General features: G+C 41.5%; 1 protein-coding gene across 1 annotated transcript; it reads left to right on the forward strand.

Annotated features, from left to right (window-relative positions):
* Positions 1–208: 208 nt before the first annotated feature.
* On the forward strand, positions 209–10,401 carry LOC123978645 (F-box only protein 33). Its single transcript, XM_046061999.1, has 6 exons — positions 209–787; positions 3,262–3,372; positions 4,680–4,840; positions 4,965–5,173; positions 6,355–6,652; positions 9,777–10,401. Exons 1-6 carry the CDS (start codon positions 345–347, stop codon positions 10,040–10,042), a joined length of 1,488 nt encoding a protein of 495 aa, XP_045917955.1. The 5' UTR covers positions 209–344; the 3' UTR covers positions 10,043–10,401.
* Positions 10,402–11,404: the final 1,003 nt, after the last annotated feature.

An 11,404-nucleotide genomic window follows, 5' to 3' on the forward strand; every position in this document is an offset into this window, starting at 1 on the left:
CAACGAGGCGATGCGATCACAGCCTACTTAAAAAAACTGGTGGAACATCACTAATGCCTTAATGTTCTTGCATAAATACCATCGTTATTTTACCAAACACAGATGATAACGTGTTTCCTTGTCCCAGACATTTTTGTAATAGTATATTAGGATTGTTTTGTTCCCCGTGCATTGAAAAGGGGTGGTGCAGTCCAATAGTATTGAAGGCAAAGCTGAAAAACGGTTTGTTTTCACCGAGAGGAAGAAGCGCTGCTGATAATCTCCGCCGCAGCGCCGATTTTAAAACGCGGTCGTAAGGTTTATTTTATTCCTGCTTGGTTTTCTGACAGTTTTCTTCGCTCGCCATGGCTCTGTGCGGGGGTGTCGGAGCCATGGCTTTGCCCAGCGAGCTTATCGTGCACATATTCTCCTTTCTGTCCGACCGAGACAAGCTCCGGGCCTCGGCCGTGTGTTCGCGATGGAGGGAGTGTCTCTTCTACCCCGCGCTGTGGACCGAGCTCAAACTGCGAATAGGTGGTGGTTGTAACGGCGGCGGCTCCAGCTCCGAGGAGACGCCGAGACTGGAGTTCCTCATGCGGAAGTTCGGCTCTTTCGTCCGTGAGCTGCAGCTGGAACTCGCACCGGTGGAAGGCTATCTTAGTCCCCTGAACAACGACCCGTCGTCCACCAGGATGGACCAGCCTCCCGGTCCCGATAACGACCCGCAGCTCTCCGAGCGATGGAGAGACGCCATGGCTACCTACTTGGACCAGGTGTTGTGTGTGTTCACCAGCATCCGCAACAACAGGTAACGTTCCGTTAAATTCGCTCCAAAATACGTTTCTGAGTATTTGTTTTTATTCATATTCAGGAATTCACACGACAGTCTCTCGTTTATGGGAATGCCAGAGTATTTTGTGCGTCGCAGCAAGCTAGCAGCTAGCTAGCTTAGTTAGCTATAAACAAACCCTGACATTTAGAGTTACGTAATCGGGTCATGTGTTTGCGGCGGAGCGTTACCTTTAAATCTCTGAAGACGTTGATAATATAACGGTGTTTGAGTGCTTTGTTTTACATTTCCAGTCATCAAATAATAATGTATGCTTCGCTGTCACTGCCAAGTCAAACGCTCGCCTGCGTTTCTTTTGTTGCCAGGTCTTTTTTTCTATGTTACAGTGGGGTCTTCATACCAGCAGATACAATGCAGCACTGGTGGTGGCCACAGAAGGCTTTGTTGGCTGTGACTTGCTGATATCAGCACTGACACACACGCGCACACATCCACTATCTATATCTATATCTATATATATATATATGCATATTCTCTGGTTTGTCGTTGCATACTGTAGGATGTGCTGCATACATGAAATATGGCCACTTTTTCTGTGGTGGAAGTTCCTATTCTGGAAAGCTTTACTTTGAATGTTAAAATTCCTGATTTTAGTGCATAACCATACCTTCTCCCACATTCTCTATTGTAGGCTACAGTGCTTTGTAGTATTGAAATGGCACGCATCCAAAGCTGTGCGGTTCTTGTCTTAGCTCTGCTCAGGGGGCTGAAACTTTTTCTGTTGTCTGACTTTTTCTCATTGAGCAGTTTCCAGCATTTTCTGTTCAGAAACTTACTGACGAAGCTAACCGGTCTCCCAGTTCCGTGCTGCGCATAATTCTAACATAACAATGTTAGACATGTGACAAAGGTACATCCATGTGGTGTTAGTGGATAATACTGTGCCACCAGGAAGCTATCACCAACTCATAATTAGGAAATGTAACACGTTGATGCATGACTTGTATTATTTCCTGTCAGTTCAAAACCATAAAGTGTGCCAATTTCTTACATAAAAAGTATGCCATGAAGGGTTGGTGTTTAGATTTAGTACAGACTGTTGGGTAGCATGTTGTAGTATGGAACCTGGATTCAGATCTAGTCTGTACTGGAACAGGAATTGTTGCAGGCCCCGTTCAGTTTCTCAGTTCCAGACTGCAATAAGTAAATCACCAATAAATTTTAAAAAGTCGGATTTGCAAGTGAGTATTTTTAGCATGTCTAAAAGCAGTTCTGAAATATACCATATTTTAGCGAATTATGTTATTCGTTATTTCGCTGCTAATCACCATTTTTATCACTTCAAACCAGTTGCCCACTCAAGACAAATGCCAGCTGCCATTTCTAACTTTAGCTCTTACATTATCAAAGAGACAGTTTTTCCTTCAGCTAACATTCAGCAAACTCCCCTGGTACATGTTCAAAATAATGAGAATAGGTAACTCATTGTTCCTATAATAGCAGTTTCGCACACTTAAGTAGCTGCACATGAGACTGCTGTTGGTTTCGCTGCAGAGGTATTTTGTGAAGCCTAGCACTCAGCTGATTTACAGGAACTGAGCTTCATGAAACATAATGCACACCGGACCGAGTAGGTAGGCATATTTGATGTGTGGCTGCATGTCGCACATGTGGTTGATAATCCTTTCCCACAACTTGCATTGGTGATTATTGTCAAAAGAGATGTAGACAGTCTGGTTGGAAGAATGTCATTTGGTGCATTGTGACCTCTATGCTTACGGTTGCTGCTTTTCAAAGCATTTTGGCACATAGACTGCTACTTGATTGTTGCCCAGTACAAGACAGGTACCAGGATTTATATAAAGGGCTCCAGACAGCAGTGAAGCAAAGTGCATGGCAGCCATAATTCTGTCATGATAGGAGGGGGGCCCAGCAATATACAGAACCAGGGCTAGACAAGATGCACAAAATGGCTACATTTTGTAGAGGCGACCCCATTCTGAATTTGATTGTATTGGAAATGGTTAAACTCAGCCCTTATTCTAGCCACTGTTGCTTCTTTTGAAAACTCATGTGATAGAACCAGATACACCATCAAATGATGACAAAGCAAACTGATGACATTTTGAGATTATTTTAGTTTTCCCATTGTTCATTTAAAAGTACATAGCTTGCTAAAACCAGTCTTGTTGGACGCAAAACTTTCACACATTAGTTTTGTATTTGCTGATGTCCACACAGTGCAACTCACTAAGGTTTAAACGGGATTTGACCACAAGAGAGGAACAACCCATCTTTATTTTAATGTATTTTGAATAAATTGCTAACATAGTAACTGTCAAATCTTTGCACAGTTACCTGTCCTGTCAGCTCAAGGTATAGTGCTTGTTAGCATAGAAAATCTAGTATTCAAGACCTTTTTTTTGTTTGTTTCTTTTCTGTATTTCTTTCTGTTTCTCTCTCTGTCTCTGTCTCTGTGTCTCTCTCTCTAGAAACCTGCAGAAGCTGAGTCTGTATGGAGACACTTGTGTTCTCCAGCAAGAAGGACTATTGGACAGCTCCAACCTGCATCAAATTCACCAGGGGGACAAAAAGGTCAACGAGTAAGCCTGAGTATAGCAACACACAAGTCACTTTCTGTTGAATGTCAGCAATGGTTACATTCAGGATTTATTTCTATCCATAGAGGGGTTACTTGCAATGTAAACAAATGTGCTTTACATAGGACTGCAACATGGTATCGTATTGGTAATTGGTTGATGGAAGAGCATGAATGGACAAAATAATATTTGTTGTCTCTTTGATATTCAGTGGATGTTTGTGTGGGTGTGGGAGAGTATTCTTTACAAAACAGCACTGTTGGCACCCTTGTTTGGAATTGGAAACAGTGCACATTGCGTGGTATTTCAGAATGATAATTTATTTACAAAATGGATAGATGTTCATACTGTTTGTAATCATACAGTGTCACCACAGCACACAACATTTCTATTTAAAACACACCCACTGTGTGTGGCTGGGGCAGCTTTCTGTCAACAAATGCTTGGTATTATCTAGACTGCTAAGGTGCAGTAGACTATGTAGATCGCAGTCTCTGAAGAGGGATTGTTTATAGAGTGAGAATTGCAAAAGATGATGTAAATTGTCCCTAATGGGACGTTTTTAGACTCTGTGGAAGAAGTTATTTTCATGGCAGCACTCAGGGTAATCTCAGCATCGGCTTGGGGACATTGGGCTTTGTTAAGTCAAATTCCACTTCCATAATGTTGTGCTACACATGTCAGGATACACAATTTGAGGACCCATTTCAACATACATTGACTGTCGAACAGATCATTGGCAATTTTGATGGCGTTTCCTTTTGGTATCGCAGTACTTCTCATTCATAGCAATCACTGTGGGTTTGTTTTGCAACTCCGTGGTAATGAGGTGGGTGGCATCACGTGAAAATGTGATGTAAGTGCATTCCTTCTATGTTCTGCTTTATAGGACAGGTCTGGAAGATTCAGCACAGTCCAGATGATCAGAGTGTTTTCATGAACCTCAAATTTGCCAAATAAAGCCAAATGGGTTCAAATGAAATTTGCCCATGTGTTGGGTCTGAATTGAATTATCTAAATTCAAGGTCACATCAGAGTTTAATAGAGTGAATGCTCAGATATTAAATATTCTCAATGTAGAAACCTCTACACATCTGTCTTCACAAAGTGTGTCCTGTTCTTGATCCTGGTTTTCTTTCTTCACTCATAAGGTTTATTTTCAGGATAAAATTTTGATTTGAGCTGGTATAAACGGCTCTCATAGTGTCTTAAATGTAACTGGCAGGAAGCTGTAGTCTTGCCGGTAAAGTGAATGGAAGTTAATTCTCTCCCTCCCTCTCTTCATTACCCTTCCCCTGTGTTCTTTGCAGAATCCAGCAGTTGTTCATGGAGATGTTGTCTAACAGCAGGCAGCTGAGGTGGTTGTCTTGTAGCTTCATGCTGGGTCTGGTGACTCCCTGCTCTTTAGCCTGCCTGTCAAATCCTTCAGCGGAGACCCTGCAGCACCTCAGTTTACTGGACCACCAGCTGGGTATGTGTGGGCGTGTTTCTGGCTCCGTTTGTCTGTAACTGTGTAAATGCAGTTACAACTTCAGTTAAAAAACAGTTGGTGTATATCTGTTTAAATTCACAACACCTCTTCTGAATTTCTTCAGGTCCCCTTATCTCACCATCAGAGTTGGATCGTCTATCTAATCTTCATTCTCTGGCTCTGGATTTCTCTGATTTGACATCTGAGCTTTGTGGACTGCTGGCATCTCCACGCCGAACTCCACTGCATCGCCTCTCGCTGCTGCTCAATGGCGCTGCCCTGGAGTTCAAACCATTAGAAGGGACGGCTACAGAGGACGATTGGAAGGCACTGGTAATGCAGCAACTGTCTTTGTATCTCAGTCTTATAGGCCCCCCCGCAAGGAAAAAACGATTCAAGGCCAGCCTCTTCTGAGTTTGCGTTCCAGAATATAATTAATTCAGATTTACCTCTATTTCTAGTAGCTTAGGTTATTTCTTATTTAACCAAGTTCTCTCCCCCCGCCCCCACACACACATCTCTGCTGCAAACACACAGTTGTGTGCCCTGCCTCTTTTTGTCTCTCTCCCTGTATGTGTCTGTTGACATGTTGACATTCTCCTTCAGCAGTGGGCTCTGTTTTATAAAGTTGCTGAAATGACTCGCAATTTCCACCCGCGATTTCGCACGCTGCATGTGGAGGGTGCATTTTAATGATGAAGCCTATGGAAATCGAAACCAATGTGGTACCGAGTGACATCTGGACTGGTGTGTTCACTGTTATTTACCAGGTGTTTGTAAATTTGCCTGTCCACCGTGTCCGCGCCTTATAACGTAATAGACAGCATCTCTTTCTGTGTTTCTCTGCAAAATGCAAAAGTGGACCTCCAAATATTCCCGCCCGGTTAAGTTTGTGTGGGAAATGGAATTAAAGGCCTGTCCCATATAGACGCCTGTTTCATATATAGGCAGTTGAGTTCAGTGATCGAAGCAAATAAAAACCCGGGCTATTACTTGAAGTTTTACTGTAAATAAAGGCATTAGTCTTTTTGCATTCCAAACCTGTAAAATTCAATAACTTAAAAAATAGGTCACTTCCAGTTAGGTCTTAAAAAATAAATAAAAATAGTAACTGGTGTTAGTAAGTAAATGCACACATAGACAGGGACTCTATTCTTTTATAGTTGTATTGTGTTTATTTATGGCGCAACTTCATAACTTGTAGTTCAAACACAATTAGGCTAGTTGATATTCTATTAATGAATTTATTTATTTAGAATACTTCCCACCAGCCATTTTTGCCGTTTCAATATCTGCCGGGCAACTACATGTGATGCCTGCAAAAAGCCAGCATATTCCGGCTAATTTAAACCCTGAGCCTCTTGCTATATTTGTTGAGAATCTTTGCTGAAATGGCCTATGCCAACGAAACAACCGTTACATAGCCACTTTTTGTCTCAGCACTGCTGCCTCCAGTTTGAGTAAGTGTAAGTCTCCCTGTGTACATCGCTCAAGTTTTACCTGATCTTCCCCAGATTCGTGTGAGTGCCAATCTGCGAGTGTACATCATGGCCCTGGAAGTCGACAGCTCAGAGCTCCTCAGGGTCCTAAAGCCTAGCCTTCCTCTGGAGCGCCTCCACCTCGACAGTTACAGCACACTGGTGACAGACGCCACATTGGAGCTCATCTCTCAGCAGTATAACAAAACGCTGACTCACTTTCTTCTCCTGAGGGACGATCCCGATTTCCCAGACCTCAGCGTGAATCGGAACGAAGACCCATTGGTCCTTTTGGCATGGAGATGTACTCAGCTGGCTGTACTCGTGATACATGGTGAGTTCAGCTTGCTGTTTTGAGGATATACACAGTAAGGTGACTTCAGGTTCATTCTGGTCTCTGACAGGCCAACCTTATGATGGCATATACTAGTGGTTGTAGTGGTTACATATAGTGTATCAATTGATTCAGGCTGGTTTGAGTGATTTTTGTTATTTTTAACTTTCAAGAATTGAGGTGCTAATTTTCAGCGGACTCATTCATTGTACTTGTAAGTTAAGATAATGAGGCCTACTGTAGTTTTTCCAAAGCCATGGCTGACTATGGACAGCCACTATCATGTTAAGCTGAACACTTAACAATTGTTTCTTTTGCATCCACATGACTCTGTTAGAACAAAATAATGGGGAAAGCTACAGCATAGTAGTATGCGCTAGCAGGTAATATTTAGGCTACAGATATTTGGCGCACCGTGCAGCCACCGTCTCATCCCAGGGCGTCCGAGACTGACACTTTGTCAGGCTTTCTCAAAGCGTCTGTATCTGACGCCGTGTTGGTGCAGTGGGATCCAGTTGTGAAGGCTACCCCGTGCTGACACTGAACTGACAGAGAGCAGTGTCTGTTGTGTTAAAGCTAATATGTTTAATAATAAATAGCTACACACAGTATATCATGCTTAAAAACTCCTCCTGCTTTCTTCCTTAATGTAAATATTCAAACTAACTGTGTAGGAGCAGTCTGCATTTTACTAGTCGTGCTCGTTGATGAAGAGAGACCAAATTATGCACACACAAAAAAGACAAACTACTATTTCATGTGGATGTGACTGATGTAATGTTTCAACCACAGATGATCTTCCTCAGGTAAAGGTGAAGAAGTGAAGGCACCTGTACTTATTTAATAGCCAGTATATTATGAAACATCACAGCATTATCTCCTAATTTGATTTGGTAGCCAAATCGTAATTTAATATCGGTGACAACAAGAAAAGAATTTTGTATTTTTAAACAATCGTTACTTATTGGAGTACTAACAGGCTATAATATTAATGCAAAATCTTGTAATCACACTTGATGGATACACAGTGGGAATATTGTCCTGCTCTACCCACCTCTGCTATTTACACATCCAGCTGACACAGCAACATTAGCATTCATGTGGAGTTGTGTTACTTGCCACCTGATGTTCACTATTCTTTTGCTCTCCACCAACTCCTGAGGAAAAATATTTGTCTCATTAACTGCAAAATACAGGGTGTCGGCGGGGTCTTAAAAAGTCTTAAAAGGTAATGTATCAGTTTTGAGAAAATTAAGGCCATTAAAAAGTAATTATTTATTTAGCCATTTAACAAGGTATTAAATTTTGAAGATAATAATAAAATCCTGTTTGTTTGCTGAAAGTGTAGGTGAACGTATTTATTTATAAGGCATAGCCAAAAATACTAGACAGGCAGTGAGTAGCGACTGTGATTCGTTTCTGTAACGTTAGGCGCAGGGATCTACCGTGCGCCTATTTCACTCTTAAACGCTCCAAAAAATAGATCCATGCGAACCAGAAAATGATTTAAGAGTACAACCGACCGTAATCTCCCACCCCGCCGGACCCTCAATGTTAATCGTCCAAAACATAGTGGGAGTGGTGATCAGTAGTAACGGGATTAACCCGGTTGGCCGGTCGCTCTGTGGCCACTTTGAACAGCCCCGTTCCTAAAAAGCAAGAAGCAGAATCGGTAAGACAGGGGAAAATCCAAGGAGCGTGTGGGTTTGGCTAATGTTAGCCGGCTATTTAGCTAAATCTCTGCTTTTTTTTTTTTTTTTTTATTGAAACAAATTCAACTTTTCATAAAGCCGATGCTCTCCTCAGTGTCACTTTTTGTGAACAGATCAATCACAGCCTGGATGGAGCGGGATTAAAAAAAAAGCTTGATGTGCTGCAACAAACTTTATAAATGTTGAACTCAGTGTTCTGCATAAACAGTTAATGAATTAAAAACAACCCCAAACTGAAGCAGCTGTAATTTGAATTAATATTATACTAGTGGTAAGTTATATACTAGTAGTAGCATAATGAATACATTAATATCAAACTTTTAGTTTACTATTAAATTAACAATATACTTTCAATTGAATGTTATACTAATACAGTCATTTAGACTAGTTCCTCCTCCAGGTTGTGTCTGTGCTACACCGGCTAGACTACTTACGTTATTCATCACTCCGTTTATTCTCTTCATCTTTGTTCCCTCCTGGCCTATTTGAATTTTGTTGTATTGATCAACTGGATGGTGAAAGTTATCACAAATTGCAGGCAAGATCACATTATCTAGTTTAAACCAACTAAAACACAAAATTACACTGTTTCACATGATTTGCTGTAATTTTGCGTACATAAACGTCATAGCCTATATAAGACAGTTACTTTTCGCAGGAAATCTGACCAGTCCTTCACATAGAGAACAGTTGGCCCATACAGGCTGTTCTAGGCAACTGAGAGAGTTGGTGAATGCCTCAATTTTTAGGTGGCGTTACAACCTGATGACATATAGGCAATAAATATACGTAAATTCCTTTTAAAACCTCAAATGTGTGGCTGATTTAATCGGTTACAGCTCAAAGTGGCACGGCCGTCTTAAAATATGTTGGAAAAAGTCTTGAAAAGGTCTTAAAAAGGTATTGAATTTTACTTCAGGATTCCTGTATATACCCTGAAATAATATGTTCTAACTTTGTCTGTCAGGTGTTTGATGATGTGCATGCAGCGCACAGTGGGTTTATCTTTGCTGAAAACCACTTCCTGCTATATTTGGAGCTGATTAGAGTGGTGAGAGTGAATCAAATGGTAAAAGTAGCTTGCAGCAAAAAACCAAAACCGTGAGCTGAAAGAAGCTAAAACTCTTACGCTCAGTAGGGTGGTTATAATCTGTTGGTTCATCAATATGAGAGACATCTTTTAACATTTCATTTCATTCATGGTTTATGTGAAAGGATTGATAAAAGCAGCTTTAAGGCTTGCTTGATATCTGTGGGATAGCAGTTTCCTGTATAAGAAGCAAAATCTCAAACATGAAGAGCTTACTTTCAATAGCATGTTTTGTATGAGTGTAAAGCTGTTGCGTAGTGATTATTTATCCATAATATTGGCTAGATTGATCAAATCTCCTTGAACTCATCTCTCTCCGTAGGTTACACTGTATGGTCCCATAACTTGGTGGCCATCTCTCGGCTGCGAGGCTCTAGTCTTCGCGTCCTGACCGTCTCTGAGGAGAGCATCGACTTTGATCCAGACCAGTCTGTGTGCATGGAGGGCGACCCGGTACATAACCTGGTAAAGGAGGTTTCACTGGGCCTCGGCCGTGTCTGGCACCCTTGTCTGGATTCCAGCCTGGTTTTGTCCGAACCCACCCAGCACTTCCACCGCGAAATGCACGCCTTCAGTATGGGCATGTAGGCAGGGATGGCAAATCTAACACATCACATCCTAAACTGTGTCAAGACCAGGCCAGACCAACAAAGTCCACTAGCTCAGACCTCTGAACCAGGCCCAAAGCAGACCATAGTGAGAAATCTAAACTGGATCTTAATACAATCTGAAAATTACATTTATGTGAGCTGATTGTTTTTATTTTACTTTTATTTTTTGTGTTTTGTTTCACAGGGGTTTTAGCACGCAATCAAGTCCAAATCATTTTCCAAATGATTCCCTGTTTTCTTGCTTTGCCTCTCGATTAACCAGTGACTTGGAAAAACAAATGAAATCTTTGATGTTTTAAATACATTTCAAATTAAAAATCTCAATTAAAACAGCAATATTCTAATTAAAATTTCATTTTCGTTCAGTTTGAAGTCAAATATATCTGTGATGTTTGACCACAGACGAGACTTGAGTCATGACCATTTTTAATTTGTCTGCTAAAATGGAGCCATTCTGGTGCCCCCGTGTCTGGCATTGCCCACTCTGGTCTGGTCTTGATCAACAAGTATTCAGAGCTCAGTGTCTCTCCTTCACCATAATAACCTCCAGAGCCTGTGTATGATGTAACTTTGATTAGTTTTTTTTCTTTTTCATTTGACTGGTTTTCATCTCTCCCTGCTCGGTGTATAATCTTGTTTTTCCTGTGTGGTGGTCCCCTTGCCTGTATAGGCTTTGTGTGTATTTAAATACAGATATATTATTATCCTGCTCACAGCTAGAATAGAACAGGACAGGCAGGCGGGTTGAGTGATGGGCCAGTGGGATTTGGGGGGGGGGAGTGTGTTCCTACACAAACTACTAGCTTTAGTTGTGAAGTTTTTGTCTTTATGTTTTTTTAAACCTTTGCTCTGTGTTTGTCTGTCTGTCTGCTCCACTCACAGAAGTTGGAGTTTGTAACTACCCGATCAATCACTTCCTGGGTAACACAACCATAGCTGCTTCTGTTGCTCTGAAGGAGCACCTTGTGCACTTGTCCACTAGTTCGAGAGCCTTGCCAGCAGGGTGGGAATCTTTACTGTAATGTAGCTGACTGTGGCTGCTGCTAATCAGTTTTAATATTGTTTTCAGCAACAGCCATGTCAGTGCTATGACTCAGATTTACGATCACTGTAAAGTGAGTGGCATTTCAAAGCCAAATGGTTTTACTAAGGATTTTGAGCACCTTACTGATGGCGTTATGGAGAATATTGTTACATGCTTGCAGCCAGCTCACTTCCCACCCTGCTCACTTGTCGACTTTTTGGGAAACCTCACTAGTCGATTAAATAGGGAGCCTTGTCTTCCTACTGACATTCAGAGCCAAACTATAAAATTCAGCCCGTCACAATACAACACACC

This window comes from Micropterus dolomieu, linkage group LG11 (genome assembly GCF_021292245.1).
Source record: "Micropterus dolomieu isolate WLL.071019.BEF.003 ecotype Adirondacks linkage group LG11, ASM2129224v1, whole genome shotgun sequence".
Lineage (NCBI taxonomy): Eukaryota > Metazoa > Chordata > Actinopteri > Centrarchiformes > Centrarchidae > Micropterus > Micropterus dolomieu.